The sequence below is a fragment of the Onychostoma macrolepis genome, chromosome 11, assembly GCF_012432095.1.
Source record: "Onychostoma macrolepis isolate SWU-2019 chromosome 11, ASM1243209v1, whole genome shotgun sequence".
Taxonomy (NCBI): domain Eukaryota; kingdom Metazoa; phylum Chordata; class Actinopteri; order Cypriniformes; family Cyprinidae; genus Onychostoma; species Onychostoma macrolepis.
In genome coordinates, this window is record NC_081165.1 from 23357861 (window position 1) to 23382957 (window position 25097).

At 38.9% G+C, this 25097-nt stretch overlaps 1 protein-coding gene across 1 annotated transcript in view; it reads left to right on the forward strand.

Annotated features, from left to right (window-relative positions):
* The window catches only part of LOC131549134 (spermatogenesis-associated protein 16-like), a 67688-nt gene extending 45756 nt beyond the window's left edge, over window positions 1-21932 (forward strand). The window contains exons 9-11 of the mRNA XM_058790984.1: window positions 493-657; window positions 6772-6855; window positions 20257-21932. Of these exons, the coding sequence (XP_058646967.1) occupies window positions 493-657; window positions 6772-6855; window positions 20257-20496 (489 nt within the window). The 3' untranslated portion in view covers window positions 20497-21932. The remainder of the gene's footprint in view (window positions 1-492; window positions 658-6771; window positions 6856-20256) is intronic.
* The last annotated feature ends 3165 nt before the right edge of the window (window positions 21933-25097 follow it).

Here is a 25097-nt window from a genome sequence, read left to right on the forward strand (position 1 = left end):
ACTGGTATTTGCGCTAATATTTAACACCCAAAAAAAACCATGTCTTAAAGCAGGCGGTAATTTGCGCTTCTCTTGATAGATGGCGGTGTTCATTATGCAAATGATCTGACTGTATCTGTGTTCTCTAATGTGTGCATTGTTAGTAAATCACCTGCAGAATTTTTCCCTCCCATCGGCGCTTTTATGGAATTGTGCTCTAACGCTAATTTGCCGTTTTGTAAATTTGGCCCATATTGTGCCATTGCTTCACCAACAAAAACACCAAATTAAATAGCAATATATATATATATATATATATTTAATATACATTTCAAACTCTTCTTTCTGGAATTGTTGCAAAAAAAATTCACACCATTGGTTGAGCCAGATTGAGTCAGTCTGCTCAAACAAGCAGACTGCAATTCCATTTAGTGCCACATAGAATTATAAAATGTCCCTTTATATCTACATTTATATGCAGTGTAAAAATGAGCATGTTTGATGTGTGTCTAGGTGGGATTTTCCCAAGGATCTGGACTCATAGAGCGACTGCAGTATGCTAGTGTCCTAGGACAGCTGAATAGGTTCAGAGAACATACGCATGTACTGCAGTACACACTGGCTGAGCTGGCAGTCGCACCCTACCTGCAGGACATCAGTCCTTCTGACACAGAGCTGGTGAGGCAGTTACTTTTCTTATTCTCCCCTCACTTTATTAAATAATGTTTCTCTTCCATGGAACACAAAGGGAGAGAGGAAAAACGTACATGATTCTATTTTCATGCAATGAAAGCAAATAGTGTGTTTCCTGAGAAGTGTGAAGCTCTCCTTTCGCTGTGAAGCTCCATCAATGAAAAACAAGCATTATAAAGCATCACAAAAGTGGTCCATGCCCTTGTAAAAAAAAAAAAGGAAGTGCACTTAGTTGCATTCAATATGCACGTGTAGTGTACTTCACATCTTCCATGTGTAAGTATTTTAAAATAAATAAAGCAGCATAGATGTTCTGCTATTAATAACTCCTTTTGTTTTCCGTGGAAGAAAAAGTGATAAGAGTTTCATGTGTTTGTATATTCTCATGGCAGAAATTCCTGTAGCAAATTTCTGGATGCAGATTTCTACTTTTCTCTTGTGCTTTTTAATGTCATTTGATGAAAGAAAAAAGTTACACGGAAACAAAGCTATTCTCCTCATCTCCAACTTCAAACGAATGTTCCTCCAAAAGGCATTTAAAATATGCAGATAAAGCGCTGCACAGGGCCAAGCTTCCTCTCCGAGTACAGGTGGAGGAAGCAGGCAGCTGGAATGAGACAGGGTGGTGATCCCTGGAGTGTGCATGCACTGAAAAATACAAGAATAAAAGAAATCAAAGGATTATAAACATTCTCTATCGGATTCTGATCAGTCTGAAGTGGGAATTTAGTCTAAACGCACATTTACATAGAGATCATTTCTTTATTTCCTTTTATCACTGTTTAAGTGTTCCCCTCACTGTGAACAGGCTTAGCTACTTATGCATATCTGTTGATAGCTCTGGGCCATCCTAAGCACACTTAACACTGATCTGAGAGCAGTTTCGGAGTAACTGCTCTCACTGGGCTCTGACCCATATCTGGCTATAAAGACCATCTTTCTTCATTGACACACACTCTAGGAAAAGTCTGTAAAATATGCCAATATGTACTGTTAATATAAAGGAATTTTTCGAATTGGTTTTCCCCAGATGTTTTACCTGTAATTTGAATTATGCTTTGCATTATGTTGTGTTTTGGGGTTAAAGGAAATGCCCTGAAACATAATGGATAATGCCCTGGAAGAAAATGATCATTACCCTTTTTCTACAGATTTTTTTTCTTATAGTAGTTCAAGAGTAGAACTGGGTAAAAAATAATTACATTTGTTTTATTAATCTTCATTTGAGTAATCCCAATAGTTTTTGCCATCCTTTTTTTCCCTTTTGCAATTACATATTAAAAATGGCCTGCACACTTATGATCTTGTTTTTTTTTTTTTTTTTTTTATGAATCCAAAATGGACAGTGCGACCAGTGTAGTCTAATTTCAGAATGAATCAGTTCTTTTTAGTGGATCAACAACATACAATGCAATATGACCAGTGTAGTCTGGTTCCAAAACAAATTACTCTTATGAACTGGTTCTTTTTAGTGAATAAAAAAAAAAAAGAAACATACAATGAGACCAGTCTGATTCACAACAAATGACTCTTCTGAAGTGGTTCTTTTAGTAAATTAAAATCATACAGCGCAGTGAGTTTAGTGTGATTCCTGTATTAATGAAAACATACAGAAAAACTTGTATGAGTCGTTTCTTTTAATGAATCATATCTTACATGAGCAAAATGGGCATTCTAACTAAAATATACAGAAATAAATCAGAAATTGGATTAAGAGCTTGCGAATGGAAACTGCAGGAAAATGTTATGTATTCTGAGTCTGACTAAAAACGTTTTACAAGCAAACATATGTATCGCTAACATTTCACAGTATAGCCTGATGCTTTTTTGGAGTGCTTAAAAGGCATAAAAGATCTGTTTTTGGCGCTATGAGAAAATCACTAAATTCAAGTTATAGACCTCCTTGGTCTTACTATGAGAGAATGTTGATGCAATCAAGTAACATCACACCACAAGAGCAGAAAGGGGCCAGTTTGTTTTAATAAAGGCCTGAATTATGCACAGCAATAAAACAGCTCTGCTGTGAATATTTATGAGACTGAAAGAGAAACTAGTGCCGACAAAGAAGACAACTGCTATTGTGCATGCAGATATAGAAGTGACAAAACAGAAGAGAGAAAATGAGCGAGAAAAAAGAAAGAATAGAAGAAGGAGGTGGCATAAATCTCATTCTGGCATACAGTGCTGAAGCACCATAATTGCCTCTTTACTAGATTAGTGCTCCACACTGGTGAGATTAGCCCAAATCAATAGAGCGTGATGTATGCGAGATTGCGACCAAATCTGCCATGAATGGAGAGCTACGGGGCGTTCAATTAGCGCGATGTTTGTATGGGCGCAATACAACACCTCCCAGAATCATACTGACTAATTACAAAGACCTAAATGAGTACTTAAATAGAGATCTACAATAGAGAAACACACATCTTGGTTCATTGACATAAGCTCTATAAATAAGCTGGAAATATATAGACCCTTTTTCTGTTAGTAAACATTGTGATGTTTTTCTGTGGGCGGGGCTTAGGTGGAGGCAGAAAGATTCCAGTGAACGCTAGCTATGACGTTTGTTACCTTGTTTTTAACAATGGCTGGAGAAAATCCGATTTTACCTGCATATGTAAGGTCACTCACTGTGCAGGACCATGATTGTTATTTAAATAAGTTAACTTTAACAGACAAAATGGATGGACGATCTGACAGGATTACCTCCGATTGAGTGACTCGAGTCGCATATAACGTTAGAGAAACCTAATGAGTAGTAAAGAGAAACTCACCTGTGTCTATTCTAGAAATAAAAATTCCAGAAATTAATTTTGAACTTTCTGTATTTGATTATTCTTTCTTACTAAGTTCTTAGAAAGTCCAGCCACTATCAATCACAACAATGTGTATTACAGATGATTAAGCATATAAATCGTCAGTTTGTTGTTTTACACACAAACCGACAAAAAACTGACGACAAAAAACTGACGACAAAAAACCGACGACAGCTAAAACGAGCGGACTGGACAGAAATGATCGTCAAAAATGCTCCCCAGACAGCAACATAGTGTTGGCCTAGATCTGGCCCGCATGAAATCCATGCGGGCCAGATGTGGGCTGGATCTGGGCTGACACTGCTTGCTGTCTGGGGAGCATTTTTGACGATCGTTTCTGTCCAGTCCGCTCGTTTTATCTCGTTTAAACACAGCTGTCTTCGGTTTTTTGTCTGGCAGTGGCAGCAGTTATGCGTTAAAATTTCAAATTGGAGCCTGTACTACGTCGATTCTTGCATCTAACATCACAACAAGATGACATTTTAAGCTCCTTATGTAGCCGAATCTGCGCTGGTTTGAATGGGCCGCCTCCAGTTTTCCCTTTGTTTTGCCTCCAGCTAGCGCTGTGACGTAATCGTGACGTCGACGGAAAAAGGGTCTATACTGTAGCTTTAAAAGAGTGGGTTTTTGTTGTCTTGGGGAATACGGATTCAGGGCCACATGCTGCTTCTGAAAATAGTATGTACTTACATGCATGAATAGAAATAAGAGTGAAGAGAGAAATTATGACTTTGAAAAAGTGACTCCACTCTCTATATACTACAGCAACAAAGGCAGTACACTGAAACTATGCGCCTTGTTATTGGTCAAACTAACCAAAATGGGTGTTACAGGGAAACCAGATAAAACTTCTCCCTCACCCAAAAGGCGTAGTCTTCTCTTTACTTTCGGTGCCCTGGAGACACACATATCACTTTGGAAATCTTGCAACTCCCCTTCCCGGGGGAGTCCGAGCTTCTGGCAGTTTTAAGTTCAGTAACTTTGTCAATTCACTTCAGACCAATCAACCCATGGCTGGAATGACGAAGCTTTCACTCCTAAAGGAATTCATCAAGAATCTACGCATTACACATGCACCAGGACACTTTACTCAGCACCAACAAAACCCATGCAAGTAACCGCTTGTTAACTATTTAGATGCGCTTCTAGGCTTCGACCCCTTTTAATTAAGGTGATGTGATTCTAACAGGTTGTGGTTAGCTGATGTGTAAATCCTGCCATTACACTCTACTCTCTTGTGCGTGAGCGTTCCCTCCCTCCCTCCCTCCCTCTCTCTCTCTCTCTCTCTCTCTCTCTCTCCATGCCTTCCTTGCGTTGGCATCTATGTTTAATGTGTGTATGTTTGTGTCTTGTTAGATGTTGCATGTTCCCCTGTAGTGTAGTTTAATAAACATCCATATGTACTCACGCTTGGTTGTCTGTGTCTGCTGCTCACAGAACGAGGTCACTTTAACGTTCCGGTTTTGTTACATGCTCTGTGAGCAATGTATCATTAAGGAAATTATTTTTCGTGGCCAGAGAAATAATTTTCCTTAGGGTCAATAGACGATTAAAAATGTCCGTACTGCGGACGAACAAATAATTGTATGGTACTATTAATGCTACAGTTAATTCCTGAAGATGAATATAATTGATAACAACCCGTTATGATTAATTATGTTCATCTCATTTTGAGCTAATTTGCTACATTAGACATTTTTGAAAAAAGTCTTTTTTTTTTTTTTTTCGGCAAAAGTGGTTTTAAAAGTATTATGATATTTTAACTGTATTTTGTTTTTTCACATTAATGATGGTCTACAGCAGGGGTCCTCAAATCCACTTTCCTGCAGAGTTTAGCTACAGCATAATCAAGTTTACTCCAGGTTTAAACCTCTGCAGGAAAGTGAATTTTGAGGTCCAGAGTTGAGCACCCCACAGACATAAAATATTTAAAGTTTTCTCTGCATTCTTTTTATTTTATTTTTTAACTTTTTTTAGCTTGCTAAAAGTTTTCTAATAAACCTGAAACTGTATGTTATGAAAATTGCTGGCTCTTTGACAATTTGCTTTGATCCAAAGCATCTGCTAAATGCATAAATGTGACCCTGGGGCACAAAACCAGTCATAAGTAGCGGGTACATTTGTAGCAATAGCCAATACATTGTATGGGTCAAAATGATTTCTTTTATGCCAAAAATCATTAGGATAAGTAAAGATCATGTTCCATGAAGATATTTTGTAAATTTCCTAGCATAAATATATCAAAACTTTAAAAACTTTTTTTAATTAGTAATATGCATTGCTAAGAACTTCATTTGGACAACTTTAAAGGTGATTTTCTCAATATTTAGATTTTTTTTGCACCCTCATTCTAGATATTTAAATAGTTGTATCTCAGCCAAATATTGTCCTATCCTAACAAACCATACATCAATGGAAAGCTTATTTATTTTTGTATAAATCCCAATTTCAAAAAATTTACCTTTATGACTGGTTTTGTGGTCCAGAGTCACAGATGTATGTGTTTTATAAAATCCTTCCTACAGGTATGGCTTTGATATTTTGGACAATTAAAAAAAATATATTAGTATATATATATAAATTGGTTATATATACATTTTTGTTTTATACGTAAAAAAAAAATTGTATGTATTTAGTTTAACACATTTCTTCCAACAGATTATAACACACTGACTTTGATAACACAGATAATTTTTCAAAAAGAAAATATTAATCATATTTTAAATATATTCATATTACTGTTTGCCTGAAATAATCATTCAATAACAAGATTTTTTTTTTTACAGTAAGTTCATGGGATTTTTTCTTCATTACAATCTCAAGATGATCTTTTTTACTTTCCCATAAAGATCTAAAATATTTAAATTAATTTAATATTAATTCATAAATGATAAATCAATGCCATGTCGTTGACCCATATACTTTCTCTCTTTTGTCTCTTTCTCTGTGTCTCTTTCACTCTTTAGCTTCCCCTTCCTTCTCTCTCTGCGTGCAGCGTGTACATTCCCATCTGCTGTGCCCTGTGATGGACGAGTGTTGTTCCTCAATTTGTCCACATTGTTTCAATTTCTAACCACCAGCCTTGTAAAAACCCAAGACCACCCCCTCCTTCTCTCCACCACCCAAAGGGGAACAAGACGGAAGTCCTCATTATATGAGGGATGACTTATAAAAATCAGCTGCCAACAAATGATTTTTTAATTAGCTTTTAAGGTGCAGTGTTTAGAAAAGTTATAGCGTTTGTGTGAACTGAGCTGTGATCATCTTTATCTCCTCCTGGCAGCTGCTGGCTCTAATGGCAGACACCATGGACACCCTTGAAGGCAAGCGGCCTGATCAGGAACGTGTGTGGAATGCAATGCAAAAGGTAAATAGACAGCTAAAGGGAAAAGGACAATGACGGCGTGTGTAGATGGGACACAAATGCCATTCAGTGCCCACACACACACCATTGTTCCATACACTCACTCCTCAGAATTCAAAAAAAGACATTTGATGCACTAAATCATAAGGGTAAAATTCATTTCCCGAGGTGGTCTTCAGGGGCTGCGGAGACTTCTTGGCAGAACTGTCATTTCTATTATGGCGAACCATGTTCAAAATGAAGCTCTTGGTGTGGGCAGTTCTTTAATACTTGTCTATAAATGAAGTTCCCCTGTTAATTAGCCTGGCTTGGGTTTTTCAAATTGCTACTGAGAGAAGGAAATCGAGCCAGGACCCTGGCAAGAACAGAATTAAGCCACAGAATCATGATTCATATTTTATAAAACACACTGAGTCTTTTGAAATGTTGTTCTGAAGCACCATGGAAACTATTGGCAGTGTTTGCTAGCCTGTTTACCACCTTGTGTCTCAATTAATTGAATCTGCCTCGCACTCTTGTGGAAGCCTGACCAGAATGGAGACTTTTAAAGGGAAGTTTGAGGAAACTTTGAAGGCTAGAAGATTTTTAAAAAGGCAGTTCCTCTCAGGTATTTGTGCGTGTACTGAAAAGAGTGGAATTTGTAGGCTTAAATAAATGCTAGTCTTTACATTAGCTGCTTGTTTATGAAACTGGTGCCACGGAGGCACTCGGGTAACACTGGAGATCAGGTTCCCAGTGAAAGTTAAACGAAAATTAGAAATGTTGCCTTGGCTGGAATAATTGAAAAAAAAAAAAAAAAAAAAAGAAAGAAAGTTTGAGCTGAAGTACCAAAATAAATAAATAAATAAATAAAAATTAAAACTGAAAATATAAAAACACAAGCTAGTTCAAAATATTAATAAATACAATAATAGTATGTAAATAGTACTAAAATAAATGTTAGTTTTGACTTTAGCATAGAGGTACTCAGGTAATGCTGGAGATCAGGTTTAAAAATGTCAGAATATGTGCAGTAGAATTTGAAAAATATAATTTGAAAAATCTCCATACCAGAGTTCAGCCGTGCATCAAGAGCTCCGATTATGGTGATGCAAAACCACCCAGTGCTGTTATTGTGAACTAAAACCGATGGAAATTGCTTTTGATAATTGAAATAAACTGAAATGAAGCGAGATTTAAAAAGATTAAGATTAAAAAGTACTAAAATTACTGTAACTAAAAACAGAAATAGCTATAAATTAAAGGTAAATAGAAACATTAAAAAACTGACAGAGCACATAAAATTACTAAAACTTTGACTAAAATTAAAAACGAACAAATATACAACAAATTTAAATGTACATTGAACAAAATTATAAACGCAACACTTTTGTTTTTGCCCCCATTTTTCATGAGCTGAACTCTAAGACTTTTCCTATGTACACAAAAGGCCTATTTCTCTCAAATATTGTTCACAAATCTGTCTAAATCTGTGTTAGTGAGCACTTCTCCTTTGCCAAGATACTCCATCCATCTCACAGGTGTGGCATATCAAGATGCTGATTAGACAGCATGATTATTGCACAGGTGTGCCTTAGGCTGGCCACAGTAAAAGGCCACTCTAAAATGTGCAGTTTTACTGTATTGGGGGGGTCTGGGGGGGTCCGAAAATCAGTCAGTATCTGGTGTGACCACCATTTGGCTCACACATTGCAACACATCTTCTTCACATAGAGTTGATCAGGTTGTTGATTGTGGCCTGTGGAATGTTGGTCCACTCCTCTTCAATGGCTGTGCGAAGTTGCTGGATATTGGCAGGAACTGGAACACGCTGTCGTATACGCCGATCCAGAGCATCCTAAACATGCTCAATGGGTGACATGTCCAGTGAGTATGCTGGCCATGCAAGAACCTGGGATGTTTTCAGCTTCCAGGAATTGTGTACATATCCTTGCAACATGAGGCTGTGCATTATCATGCTGCAACATGAGGTGATGGTCGTGGATGAATGGCACAACAATGGGCCTCAGGATCTCATCACGGTATCTCTGTGCATTCAAAATGCCATCAATAAAATGCACCTGTGTTCGTTGTCCATAACATATGCCTGCCCATACCATAACCCCACTGCCACCATGGGCCACTCGATCCACAACGCTGACATCAGCAAACCGCTCACCCACACGACGCTATACACGCTGTCTGCCATCTGCCCTGTACAGTGAAAACTGGGATTCATCCGTGAAAAGAACACCTCTCCAAAGTGCCAGACGCCATCGAATGTGAGCATTTGCCCACTCAAGTCGGTTACGAAGACGAACTGCAGTCAGGTCGAGACCCCGATGAGGACAACGAGCATGCAGATGAGCTTCCCTGAGACGGTTTCTGACAGTTTGTGCAGAAATTCTTTGGTTATGCAAACCGATTGTTGCAGCAGCTGTCCGGGTGGCTGGTCTCAGACGATCTTGGAGGTGAAGATGCTGGATGTGGAGGTCCTGGGCTGGTGTGGTTACACGTGGTCTGCGGTTGTGAGGCCGGTTGGATGTACTGCCAAATTCTCTGAAACGCCTTTGGAGACGGCTTATGGTAGAGAAATGAACATTCAATTCACGGGCAACAGCTCTGGTGGACATTCGTGTAGTCAGCATGCCAACTGCACGCTCCCTCAAAACTTGCGACATCTGTGGCATTGTGCTGTGTGATAAAACTGCACATTTTAAGATGTCTAATCAGCATCTTGATATGCCACACCTGTGAGGTGGATGGAGTATCTCGGCAAAGGAGAAGTGCTCACTAACACAGATTTAGACAGATTTGTGAACTATATTTGAGAGAAATAGGCCTTTTGTGTACATAGAAAAAGTCTTAGATCTTTGAGTTCAGCTCATGAAAAATGGAAGCAAAAATAAAAGTGTTGCGTTTATAATTTTGTTCAGTGTATAATATAAAACTCTCTTATAATTTTTTACAAAATTTATCACAAAATTAATGAATACTACTAGTATATAAATAATGCTAAACTAACACTAGAACTGCCAAAATGAGAGATTCCTTCATGCCAAGCTGTGTATTTCGATCCTCTATTGATCTTGTCTTTGTTGATCTCGGTCTTTTCTCTATATGAATTCAGACTGAGGTTCACCTAACTTGAACTTTTCTACACAGCAATGCAAATTCAAAGTCGAGGAGTGAAAGATTTAAGAACATTGTGGTGCCAGCTTTAATTACAAGGGTGTTTAGGATGTTTCAGAGCAGTGGAGAATGGTGCACATTTTGAACGTCTCCCGAATCAAACACACCCAATGAGCTCATTAGTAGAAACTCCATGACCTAAAACAGGTGTCTCAGAAAAAGGACACATTCAAAATGTGCAATGTTGGGGGACAGGAACGGGGTTGTTTCAGAGGTTATTAACCATGTTTCATTTTAGTAGTGGAGTGGAGGATGTTGTTTTCAGGCCAGTGGGGTTATGGGTCAGACTCCAGGGCTCGGTTCAGTTGGGGATTGTTGGGTCTAGAAAGGGAATGTGTTTTCTGGACCGTGGCGGTGATGAATTACGCTGAGGAAGGAATGATGACACTCACACAGTCAAAGACAGTGCATCTGTGGGTCACTCGCTCTCAGCCACAGCAGCGCCTGTCGCCAGGGGTTACTGATGGACCCTTATTAATCACTCCATCAGCTGCCCGCACCTCAGAGTCGCTCTGATTACATCACACGCTCCTGCTCAAACACACACTCTTCTTTAAAGCTCACACTCTCTTCTGTGGACATGACCTTTCACTCCAGATCTGTCTCATGCATCATCCAGCCAGCATTAGGGACAAAGGGAGCGAGGGAGGAAGAGAGGGCAACGGCCAGAGATGAGGCCCATCCTGCAACCGATGATGTTTAAATACTAAAAGCAGGGGCAGGGGAAAGACATTTCTGGCACAGCCATGGAGTTCATCACCGTGTGATTGCTCAAGGGCACAACCTTTGGAAAGACAGCTGGTTTAGAAGAAGGTTGCAATTGGGTGTTTTCTTTACAAGATGAAAGATCGTGCTCTGTAAAAGCAACAAACCATATTTACACACATTTGAAGTCATCACACCATCATTCACAGCTCAAATCATTACTGCAGAAGCCAGAAGTAGCTGGATTTTAGTGCTGTGCAACATAGCCTAAACTCAATACATAAATTCATTATAGACTAATATAACTAAATTTGACCAATTATAGGTGTTTGACCTATTATTCAAGCCATTTCCAAAACTGTTTTTATTTCGTTCATAGCTTGAACTTAACAAAAGTTATGCTTATCTGAATTTGGCTGATCACCATGATTTTCAGGAACAGAATTTTGTGAAAAACTGGTTTAAAGAGAGGCAATGAAAATAAAAACACAACAGTCAAGTATCACAAGTAATTTAAGTCACTTTACCATGGTAAAATACTTATTTTAGGCACTGTACATGTTGTAAAAGATACAAAATGACCCCACGGAACACACAACACTTGCAAACATTTGAACATTATATATATTCATAAAACATCACAGATTATACGGCATGCAGGCTATCTCCAATTCTTCTCCTGTTCTACTACTCTGGATTCATAATACATAACCAGAATTATAAGTTGTTGTTTTGTTTTCTAAACTTGTAGTTTTATTTCACGCTGTTGTGCATTTGAACTAAATGAAAGTAATGCATAGCATTAAGAACGAGACCCTTTAAGAACAAGATCTCTGTCAAGAGTGCTATTGCTTCATTACACAAACAGACAAGCTAACGTTACCCCAAACTTTGCATGCCGTAGTTCACACAGAACTAGTGGAAAATGTGCATTGATACACCTTTATTATATACATTACATCGTTTATTTTGAAAGGTGAACTGTCTCTGTAGTGTTAAGGGAAAGCACCTCCGCAGCACATGTTAGCAAATTAGAGAAAGACAGTCTTTTCTGCTTGTCACAATAAATTGCTATTTTACTGCACTGAGCAAGTGAATTTTGCCAAGATATTTTCAGTGATGATAGACAAGATGTTATAGAATAATAATTTAATGAAAACCCAATTTTGACAAAAAAAAATTGACATTCAACCTGTTTTTGGAATTTTCTGAAAACGTCCCAGCGCGATATCCGACAGGTTTTCCTAGATCGCATCATATGTGGTCTTGGTAAAGTAGACCTGCTAAAAAGCAAGTACAGACTTGCTACTTCCAATAGATATGCAGACCCGCTGCCGTGAGCATGTAAGATATGCTGCTGTGGCATGAAAATGCATGCATAAATCCCTTGCTAAGTCTAGACAGGTGGAACTGGGGGAGGTGGAGGGCATGCTGAACTCTGCATGCTGCAGGACCAGCTTTCAGTGAACACTAAACCAATATATATCAGCAGAGGCAATCAGCTTGTGCCATGAAGTAGGCGATGTGACTGTGTGAATGCTAGTAGATTGCATGTAAAGGACCGTCTATGCCATCTAGAGTTTCATGACTGAACTGACTGGGTGAAATGGGGTGTTCAAGCATCAAAACAGTGAAAGTTTAATACAGCTTTGTTTGCCATACATTATAATCTCTTGTTATTTAATTTTTTTTTTTGGAGCGAAAAATAATGTCTGTCATATATTTATTTTACTTGTCATTCATATTTAGAACAAGGATCATTAGAGGACATTAAAGACTCAAAGGATCAAAGTGCAGCCCCCAAAACTGATTAACTGCTATTTTAAATATTTACCGGTCTTTGCCACTATCCTTCAAACCACTAGATTTGACCCATTTGTCAGCAAGACATTTTTAATCATTTAAAATGATCGCTTTTTCTTTTATATATTTGAATGAGTACAGGTGAGAATAAGTGTGTTGTTTCATTTGTACATAAATATATATGTTAAGCTGAATGATGATGGAACAACATTTCACCCATATTTTGATTTCATTTTCAGTTATTTGAAAAATTAATATGCTTTCTATGAATATAAATACTTTTTGTGATTTTATATATAAAATTTTAAATATGCTACTGCATTTTATTTTTCTCTGAAACTGCTTAACATCTTTTAAATTCCATTCAGAACTAAACTGCCATGTAGATAATGTAACATCTAAAATTTAAAAAAAAAAATCATTTTAATTAATTGATCACTAAAATAACCTTCTAAAATAATAAAACAAAACATGTGCAAATAAGTCAAGGAGCAAGGACAAAACTGGCCTAAAAGAATGGTATTTAGTAACTTTAATGGCTAAATATATAAAGAATATTTAAAATAATTCACAATATTGGTTATTTATTTAATTTTATTTATTTTTTCCCAAATAAAAATAGTATATTATAAATATTTTAAACATTATCCCAACCCCATTCAAACACGGTTTCTTTTGCTTTATGGAACAAATCTGAATTTCAGACAAGAACCAGAGGCATCAGTGAGAGGCCCAGGTCTGTGGGCGTTGCATTTTCTGTTCTGTGGAGCATGTGGTCTTCTGCTTCATTCTCCCAATTTAGCAGTAGTCTAATCTTAAACTAAACATTGTGGACCATCTTTTTGAAATGAAGTCACTGGATTAATCTTCACCCAAGGGTTTCTGGGAAGACCAGGCCAAAAGATTAACAGCAGCCAAAACATGCCAACAAGGATCCAAGCCCAAGGGAGACTTGTGTTATCAAATACCGAATACAGACTGATCTGTCAGCACACATACACACAGTCTGGACATGGATTCCCTTTGTTATTCTCAAGATGTGATCCATCTGCCCTCAGAAGATAAAAATACCAACAGTACCATACAGCGGCCAAAAAATTTTATGACAAAAAATTAAATTAATTAAAATTTGAGAATAACTGATTTATTAGATGCTAAACTTAAGGTGCTGATTTAGCAAACAGTAACTTAACATATAGCAGCCAGCAATATTAACACTAAATACACGTGAAAATGTGATGAAAAACTGCTGTGAGAAAAAAAATCCAGTTTTACATAAAATCATAAAAAGCCTTTAAAAAAACTAGGCAGACATTAAACTTCATATGCAGCTCAAGTGCTTCCCAGCCCTTCATTTCCTTCATAATATTGAGTAGTTAATTTATGAAGCTCGGCAGCACGTCCTTCTCAGAAACCCACCAGCAGCAGATTTAATTTCCAACCCCAATTTGTTCTACATGAATCAAAAGGGGCATTAACTGACACATTCTGATGAGTGCTGGAGTTCATATATTGTGGCCGTACATGTATTGATTTGGCTGTTTGTTTGTTTTTTTGGAGAGTTATTAGATGCTGTGTTTCAGGCTGTTTTCCACCACAGTAGAATAAGTGCACTCATCCCTGCCCCAGCAAATGGGCGTCTTCACATTTATGAGTATAAGCTACATGCTCTCAGCTTGTTTCATTCTTTGCCAGCCACCATCCCATCTATTTCTGACTCCTCCCGCGGGAGGGAGAACGGATATGAGTAATCGTTCCTACATTAAGTCTGCGCTTTGGTGCTTGTCGATTCACTCTGAGAGCAGAGAACAATCTGACTTCTGAAAAACCCCGCAGAATTGTGACCTTTGACCTCCTGAAATGGAAAAACTTCAAACAGCCTGATTTCCTTAGCATACTTAAGTATTCCTACATGTTCACACAACATTTTTGGATATACACCAAACTCAAGAACAATATGGATTTATACACACAACAAATACAAAATAAAACGCAGAAGTACACACTGATTTAGAAATGTAAAAATCTTTATGAATCCTTTATACAGTATTATTATAAATATATTTATATGGTTACATTTTATCATTATACAGATATTTTTGAACAGTTAAACGCCATCCCTATTTACTGTAATGGTGGGCGTTTACACAGGCTAGAGCAGTGCTGATTGAGGAGAAAGGAGGTGTGCTTACTCAATTGGTTAGTAAGACTACCACTCTAGGCTGGCAGTCATGCATTTGCATTTGCTCTGGAACAGTCATATCGCATCCACATCGCAGGCTTTGCGATTAGCAAATCACAACGTCTAAAATCGCGATTGCGGTTCGATTTCGATTAATTGCACAGCCCTACAATCCAATATACAGAAGTATCTTTGTGAAAAAGTTTAATGCTTCGAACAAACATATAATCCTACGACGCGATCCGGGACGCCATTAAAAATAAACCAGCCACTCGTCTATAAAGTAACAAGCTGTTTAAACAGAATATGAACATTGCTCTTCCTTTTTTCTTCTTGTATTGAACAGCGCATGCGCATGGAATAAGTCAAAAATTTTACGTGCGTCTATATATTGTATCCAGTGTGGACAGGTGTCCACCGTTAAGCAACTGAACGCAAGTGGGCGTGGCTTATAATGCATTGCTGTGTGACTATTCATTGATGTCTTGCTCTAGTTTGCCCATGTGACGTCACAGATCATAATATCCAAATGAGCCGTTTTTGGAGCTTGGTTAAATAAATGCTTTGTTCATAATGGTGAAGACATTTTAAGCACTTGCAGGATGCATTAATATACCTTGGTCAGGTTAGATGCCATTTTAAATGTATTTATTTATTTAGCCTATTCATTTATGTATTTATTTGTAAAATACATTTTCATCAGCTGAAAAATCAATACATTGTTAAACAACAGTACAATCCATTGAACACTCTCTCTCTCAGGGTGCCATGCCGAAGGAGTTGGCGACTATGACTTGATACTGGTCTCTCTCCTTGGTGGTTAACATCAGGACTGTGGTTGATGTATCCAACCATCTGCTCAAATTATCAGTCAGTTTCTCCCTTTGTCGACCCCTGCTCCACTTGCCTGCAATCTTTCCCGTGGTGACTATATTTTCAAGCGCCTCTTTTCTCATCACGTGCTCAAAGGCAGCGGCCTGGCCCCACCTGATCTTCCTACATATGGCTCTGTGAACACCCAGCAACTTCAGCACCTCCTCGTTCGTGACTCTGTCCATGTATGAGATTTTCAGCATTCTCCTAAAAAAATGTATGACTCTCAATAGCAGCTTGGTCATATGGCTCATGAGGCTTATTGTGCGATGTTGAGCGCATTTTGTCGCTCCTGGTGTTTTTGGCAGAGCAATGAAAACCGCACGTTTCATGTCTTCTGGGATCTTTCCTGTATGGTATATCTTATTAAGCAACGTGGTCACCTTCTTGATTCCGAAATATTCCAAGGCAGTAACCATCTCAGTAGCCACTCCGTCTGCACCAATTGCCTTCCCAGTTTTCATCTTCTTTAGTGTAAACCTCACTTCCTCCATGATTTCTGGGCCTTCACCATTGTACTCCCCCTCCATATCCTCATCTTTGTTTGCATCGTACAATTCTCTGATGTATTTGGTCCATCTCTCTCAATTTTTTTCTTTTTCCGTGATCTCCCCATCTCTAGACTTGATGTATCCCACGGTCCCTCCTGTATTCTTCCCACTGATCTCTTTCACCTTGCGATGGAGAACTTTCATATCATACCGCTGTTGTCGTTCAAGCTCATCACATTCTTTGTTCAGCCATTCTTCTTTAGCTTGGTCACATTGCCTCCTAACCTCCCTGTTCAATTCTGCGTATTTCCCATGGTTCCATTTGTTCTTTCTCCTCTGTGCCATCTTGTCCAGAATCTCATCAGCCATCCATTTTTGCTTAATTCTCTTCCTTACCGCAGGCACAATCTTCTCTTCTGCTGATGTTAAAGTCTTTCCAAGTCTTCCACTCTACCTCAGTCTCATCCTCGTTATTATTCTCCATGTCCACCTCCTGCGATAGGGTACTTCAAACCAGGTGTTACCAATCACAAACTTGTTACCCTTGGCCCACTCAACCAGGCGCTCACCTCTCTTGTTTCTAATGCCGAGCCCATATGGTCCAACAATGTTCTCTTCTCTGCCCTCGCCTACTTTAGCAGTGAAGTCTCCAAGAATGATGGTATTTTCCTGAGATTTGCACTGCTTTATGGTCATCTCAATATGCTCATAGAAATTGTCCACATCCTCTTTGCTGCTGTCGTTCGTTGGTGTGTATACCTGAATGAGGTTGATGTTGAAAGGCTTGGCATTCAGTTTGATCAGAATGACCCATTCTGAGATTGCCCAGTATCCTTTCACTGATGCATGATGTTGCTTGTCTAAGATGACTCCAACTCCTTTCTCATGATGTTCACCACCTGAGTACAGAACCCCATAATCCTCCTTCACCACCTCTCCAACTCCCGTCCACCGCATCTCTGATATGCCCATGACACTGATCTCCATTCTTTTCATTTCTTGCAAAATGTTCTCTAACTTTTCACTTTGGTGCAACGTGCGCACATTCCAAGTGCCAATAATGACTCGCCTGCGTTTCTTGTCCACAGTCGTAGGATGACAGTCGAGAGCCACCTGGGACTCATGATACCCTCTACCGGACGCGGCACCTCTTGAGGAAGAGGTCCCATTCACATCGTACACTTGAGAATAAACTGACTTAGTCATGGTTGTGCTTGGGAAAAGTACAGCAGTGGTTTCCCCTTGCCTTCTGCCTTCATCCCCATGTCACCACAGTTATTGGCAGTGGGCCTAGCCTTTGATGCAAGCATCCACTCGCAAGGCAGCGAGGGCCACAGGTTTATTTACTGGCGACCTGCACTCGCCATGTCACAAAGCCGTCATTGGGTATATGCAGCATTTTTGGGGGTTTTTTGGTAGGTGAGGCGCCACTCATCACCCCCCGCTAGCTCTGCCGCTGTTGGTCCGCAACTGCTTATCCGACAGATGAGACCCATCTGCTTATATCACAGCAAACCCCTATATCTAGGGGTCACTCCACAATCCGCCACACGCGGTAGGTAGCAGTTACAGCTCTGCCCCCACCATTGAACACACTTCTATCAAAAATTAAATATGGAGCTATCCTGACTTTACAAAGACCTCTTATATGTCAAATGATCAAGGCAAATTTGATTTCTCATGTCCTGACTCCTTTAAGTGACAATAATTTGTTAAAAGTATTTTTTTTAAACTTCAGCAGAAAAATAAATAAAGAAAACAACTTTTAACATTTTAAATTAATGTTATAATAGAATCCTTCTAAAAAAATAAATAAAAAAAAGTAAAATCCAGCTCCAGAAATCACATCAAACGGTTCTAATCTTAAATCGGGAAAATGCATTAAGTTAATGTAAAAATACCTTGTAACAAAGTTTTGTAACGTGTTTTTTACCAAAAAAGGGTGAGGAGGTGACAGAATTCATATCTGAAGCAGCATATACTGGGTCGAAATCTGTCACATCCCAAAAATAACACTTCATAATTATTGGACAGTCACTTTAACAAAGCACTTATCTGATTTAATTCGCTCACGTCAGATAATAAACAGTGAGGGTCAGACTTTCATTCTGCCTATTTAAATCTGTTCCAGCCAAATGGCCTGAACTGCCAAAGTCAAATTTCACTCGAACCCTGAGTGCATGAAAGTCTGTCTAATGCACAAAGATGGCATAAATGTACTTAGACTTATCACAGTTGTTGCAAACGATGTATCAGACGCTTAAATGCTGATTATTGATTCTCATGCACAGCCTGAGCCACAGAAAAAAACGTGCACTGATTGTCATGACTACAGCAGGGATGAAGAGCGAGAAGGGTCTGACCGAGATATAAATTTAGCCATAACTACATGATTTTCCCCACAGCAATAACAAAAATTAATGAAATTTTATTTTTCTGTTCACATAGTCAAACCCCCAAACTCCATCTAGTGAATAAGCGTCTAACTATGTAAACTGTTAAAAGGCCAGTAAAGGCCAGCAGGACTGACAGTCTGACTGCATAATGAGCTTTACCGTATTCTGAAGCAGTGGATGGGTTCTTTGATCAAGGCTCTGTTTCCTCTCTGACGAGGAGGCCTTTTGTTTTGGGGATGGAATGATGGGCGCTGACAGGTTTGATAGGTGTTTTGACAGCTCGTGTATCGCTGCTGAATGCCTGAGCGGTAGCAGAAGCAAAGAGCCGTGCTCTACACACACTGATATGCACAGTAATGAAGAGCTAATTGTTGTTGGGATAGAGCTGAGTCTGTGTGTTCATGAGTGGGTGGCCAGCCTGTTTGCCCATTACACGCTCTGAGCCGGACATGAGGACTGAAAACGAGAAGGAAACATAAAAAATGGAAGCGTATTTGAGTGAAAAAGCGAGCGAGAGGGAAGAGAGAACACTTCTGAACGTGGAATGACTGTTCGGCCCACTGCTGTGGAGCTTTCAGGCCAGTTCCCAGAGGAGAAAAAGGAAAAAGCTTCCAAACAAACACACTTGGACTGAATTCATAAGCAAACAGGACTCACCACCTACCCATAACTGAGTATTTCTGAACTACAGAGCCTCTGACACTCACTCTCTCTCTCTCTCCCTCAACCTTGCCTTTCTTTTCCATCTCCTAACTCGCAGCTTTTCTTCATCCTGCATTCACTTTCATATTTCACTCCCCCTCCTTCCCGTTCTCCGAGAGCAGACACAATAAATTCCCACGCCCAGCCATCTCCTCAGAAATGAGAGCCACGTCCCTTTCTTTTTGAGGTAATTAATTCTTTATGGGAGGCTTGCAAGGTCTCAAAAATGTGCTTCTGTGTGGATCTGCAAACTTCTCAAATGCAAAAGCTTGATAAATATATGTCCCTGTCTTCTGATAGTGTGTGTTTGTCTTGAAGCAACAGTACATACAAAAATTAATATTAATTTCCCTCATGTTATTCTAAATTTCAGCAAATCGCAAAATGAGAAATGATGTTTGCATTTTCTCATTACACTGTAAAAATTGTCACAACCTAAAAATGTGCAAAGTCAATAAAAATAGGACACAGTGTGTGTTAATATAATTAACTTGTGTTCATATGAATTTTCCATATTAATTTTAAGTTTTTAAACTTGTAAATGTATGAGAACATTTCCAGCATGTCTACTCCTATATAGCCTAGTAGTCAGTGTGCTGACATATGATGCTGTTGTGTTACGGGCATCCTGAATTCCAATCCCAGCTCTATCCCACCCACGTTGCCTCCTGTCACCTCTACACTGTTCTACTGTAATAAAGGCAAAACGATTACAAAAATTTAAAAAAAAGAACATCTAAATGAATTTCTTTTATTCAAGTCATATATTATTTAACATTACTAAATTATATACATTTATTAGGTTATTAAAGATCTGATGAGGTAGAAATAGATTTAAAAACTAGTCTTACAGAATTTGTACACTGCATAAAAACGCTAAATAAAAACATCTCAAATTTCGTCTTTAGAAGCTGTACTGTATGCTTTGGATGGCTGCTTTTTCTATGGTACTTTTTGCTTCGACAGTGCCTGGTTATTATACTGTATGCCTTTGTTACATTTGAAAAGGAGATATTCTTCAAAATGTCTCCTTCGTGAAGCTGTGCAAATAATCATGTGTGGGAGAACTTTTCCTTTTCAGGTGGAGGCAGTGAAGGAGATGCTATATCAGCTAGAGGAGACCTACCTGAAGAAGAAGGCACTGAGAGCCACCAAACAGCAAAAGGCTAAAGAGAAGAAAGCCCTCAAAAAGCTGTCCCTCAGGAGTCCCGCCGTGCAACCCCAGGGCCAACCCAATGCAGTGGCCGACCCTCAGCCCAGTCATCCAATAAGTGAGCCCCTTCCACCAGCCCACAAACACTTATCTTCTGCCAAGAAGTAGGACACTCCACTGGGCCATTACTCCACCGTCAGAGAAATAAATGGGCTTTGCGAACCATCATTCAGATCTGTCTTCTTTCAAATCATCCCTCATTCATTTTAAGACCCACTCCTCGACACAAGAAAACCCCTTCCTCACATGAACGTACCTTCTCCCGGGCACCTATAATGGGTTGTATTTTAGCAACATGAATGAAATAAGGCCTTTCTTCAAGCAGATATAGCACTGAAAAGGACTGTTTCATTTAAAGGTCCCATGACATGCTGCTTTTTGGATGCTTTTATATAGGCCTAAGTGGTCCCTAATACTGTATCTGATGTCTCTTTCCGGGAATTCAGCCTTGGTGCAGAATTTCAGCCACTACGAGCCAGTCCCACAATGAGCTTTCCTTAGGACGTGCCATTTCTGTGTCTGTAGCTTTAAATGCTAATGAGGAGGAGAGAGGCGGGGCAAGGTGGAGGGTGGGTGTGTGGCCTTAACCAGCTTGCGCTACCATGTCCTACCATGCGCTAATGTTGACAGTGGATGTATCGCAATGGCTCGTAGACACACAGTCCTTCAAGCTTTTCAGTTTGACCCAGAATCAGATCCAGATGGAGAAGCACCGGATGAAGAAGCTGCAACTCAGCAGCTACAGTAGGACGTCTCCGAATGGTTAGTTTAAAATATTGTGTCTGGATACGGTACTTTAGTTGATTTGTTTATGTATGCTGTTACAGTTATTATCATGTAGCTAATGCTAGCCATAGGCTCGGATGAAGGAACTAAAAATATACTTCGGTGTTCATTTGTACATCCAAACACTGAGCAACTGCCATGCTTCGCTCGTTTGCAAGCCATTATGTCTCTCGAGGAAAAAAAAATATTGCGCTCGCCTCGCATGGTAGTAGCTCATTTTCTCATGGGCGGGCAAAGCAGAGAAAGGGGAGGTAACCTTTCCCCGTATGACGACATAAAGGGAAGATTCCAGATTGGGCCATCTGAGCTTTCATTTTTTCAAAGGCGAAGCAGGATACCCAGGGCTCGGTTTACACCTATCGCCAATTCTAGCCACTGGGGGACCATAGGCAGGCTAGGGGAACTCATATTAATGTTAAAAAACCTCATAAAGTGAAATTTTCATGCCATGGGACCTTTAAGCAACCCATTCATACTGAATAAGGATGAATCTTATGAACACATTTATGGGCTATTTCACCCCAAATTGGAAAAAAGAAATAACTATTTTGTTAAAATAAAACTACTGTTTTTAGTACCATTATTTATTGTTATTATTTTGACAATTTTACTTTTGAGTTTATTTATTGTAATCATTCTCGGTATTCCCAATGATAATTCTCATCACATTACAAAAATGTTTTGTTGCATGACCTAAAAAAGCTCATTATGTGGTAGCATTTAAATTACCTGATTTTGTATGTGTGTGTATATATATGTATATATATATATATATATACACTGTAAAAAGTGATGTTGACTTAACTTTAAAAAAAATTAGGAAACCCGTTGCCTTAAAATTATTAAGTAAATAATAATTTTAAAAAAAGTTAAGTGAACTTGACAATTCACTTAACTTATTTTTTAAAATTATTATTTACTTAATAATTTTAAGGCAACGGGTTTCCTTTAAGTTAAGTCAACTTATCACTTTTTACAGTGTATATATATACAGTGGGGGAAAAAATAATTTGATCCCCTGCTGATTTTGTACATTTGCCCACTGACAAAGAAATGATCAGTCTATAATTTTAATGGTAGGTTTATTTGAACAGTGAGAGACAGAATAACAACAAAAAAATCCAGAAAAATGCATTTCAAAAAAGTTATAAATTGATTTGCATTGAGTGAAATAAGTATTTGATCCCCTATCAATCAGCAAGATTTCTGGCTCCCAGGTGTCTTTTGTACAGGTAACGAGCTGAGATTAGGAGCACTCTCTTAAAGGGTTTGTTACCTGTATAAAAGACACCTGTCCACAGAAGCAATCAATCAATCAGATTCCAAACTCTCCACCATTGGTCTTGTAGCCCAGCTGGAATGGGCTACAAGACCATCGCCAAGCAGCTTGGTGAGAAGGTGACAACAGTTGGTGTGATTATTCGCAAATGGAAGACACACAAAATAACTGTCAATCTCTCTCTGTCTGGTGCTCCATGCAAGATCTCACCTCGTGGAGTTTCAATGATCATGAGAACAGTGAGGAATCAGCCCAGAACTACACGGGAGGATCTTGTCAATGATCTCAAGGCAGCTGGGACCATAATCACCAAGAAAACAATTGGTAACACACTACACTGTGAAGGACTGAAATCCTGCAGTGCCTGCGAGGTCCCCCTGCTCAAGACAGCACATGTACAGGCCTGTCTGAAGTTTGCCAATGATTCAGAGGAGAACTGGGTGAAAGTGTTGTGGTCAGATGAGAGCAAAATCAAGCTCTTTGGCATCAACTCAACTCGCCGTGTTTGGAGGAGGAGGAGGAGGAATGCTGCCTATGATCCCAAGAAAACCATCCCCACCTTCAAACATGGAGGTGGAAACATTATGCTTTGAGGGTGTTTTTCTGCTAAGGGGACAGAACAACTGCACCGCATCAAAGGGACGATGGACGGCGCCATGTACCGTCAGGGCCAGAGCATTGAAGCCAGTCAGGGCACTGAAAATGGGTCGTGGATGGGTATTCCAGCATGACAATGACCCAAAACACACGGCCAAGGCAACAAAGGAGTGATTCAAGAAGAAGCACATTAAGGTCTTGAAGTGGCCTAGCCAGTCTCCAGACCTTAATCTCATAGAAAATCTGTGCAGGGAGCTGAAAGTTCGAGTTGCCAAACGTCAGCCTCGAAACCTTAATGACTTGGAGAGGATCTGCAAAGAGGAGTGGGACAAAATCCCTCCTGAGATGTGTGCAAACCTGGTGGCCAACTACAATAAACGTATGACCTCTGTGATTGCCAACAAGGGATTGCCACGAAGTACTAAGTCATGTTTTGTGAAGGGGTCAACTACTTATTTGACATTAAAATTCATATCAATTCATAACTTTTTTTAAATGTTTTTTTCTGGATTTTTTTTGTTGTTATTCTGTCTCTCACTGTTCCAAATTATAGCATTATACCATTAAAATTATAGACTGATAATTTCTTTGTCAGTGGGCAAACGTACAAAATCAGCAGGGGATCAAATAATTTTTTTCCCCACTGTATATATACAGTATATATATATATATATATATATATATATATATATATACACACAGTATCTTATTTAAAATAACTTAGAATAGTAAAGGTATTTTAAAGAAACATTTTTTTTTATATAGAAATAACTGTAAAATGAAAATATATTATACTAATATTACACAATATTTCTAAATAAGCATAAATTAAATGCAGCGCAACAAATATTACCATGATGTTTTAAATGAGTAACAATTTAAATGTTTTTTATAATTTATTAAAATAATTTTTACAAACTATATATATTACTTTTGTCATAACACCAAAGTCAAAATGTCTTGATGCATTTGTTTAAACATGCAGCTTTTCACTTCACAAGATGTTAACTGATGGACTGGAGAGGTGTGGGTTACTTGTGGATTATTGTGATGTTTTTATCAGCTGTTTGGACTCTCATTCTGATTCTCCAAATCTGATCAGATGAAAAAACAAACTCATCTTGGATGGCCAGAGGGTGAATACATTTTCAGCAAATTTTCAATTTTGGGTGAACTATTCCTTTAAGAAAAATATAACTTCTCAATATAAATTAGCGTTAGGCTAACCGAGACTTGTCATAGCGCTTGCATATTGTTGCTTTTGATTGCTTCTATTGTCCTCATTTGTAAGTCGATTTGGATAAAAGCGTCTGCTAAATACTACTAAATGTAAATGTAATGTAATATAAATCCTTTTGGTTTTGGCCTGAAATTTGACCTGAGGACATTGATGATCTTGAGCGCTACAAATGTACCACAAGCTACACCAGTAAAAGCAAAACCAGCATGTCAAGATAAAAAACACATTACTGATACATGACTATATTATTGTTTGCAAGGGAGTTAATGGTCTGACTTCACAGGTTACAGTCGGAGGTGGAGGAGGATTGATCAGGCGCTTCAAAACACAAGGAGTAAACACATTCACACAAACACACACACCAAAGGCTCTGTCACTCACGTGCTGGGTGAAGATTGATTGCTCGCACGCACACAACAGGGGTCTCCCGGGGGGGAGCCGTTTTCAGCCATCCAGCCTTATTGACAGCTGCGGAAATCTCTATGCACACACACATATGCACAATGCTGATTCATGTAAGTCCTTGAGCTTTGCAACATACAGTACCAGCAATCTCTGTTAGATAGGAACCAATTATAGACCGTCCCAAACTATAGTGCTTAGCCCTGAGTTTCTGAAGGGCCCGTCCAGTGTCTTAAGGCAATTAGGAGGCTTTGGTCGAGTCTGCACGGCACCGGTCAGCAATTAGTGCGTATTCATTTCAATACATTAATGGCGTTCATCGAGTGGGGTGAGAAGGGAGGACATTTGCATTGCACACTATCGGCATGTTGTTGAGATTAATTACCGTTGCATGTTTTCTAAACA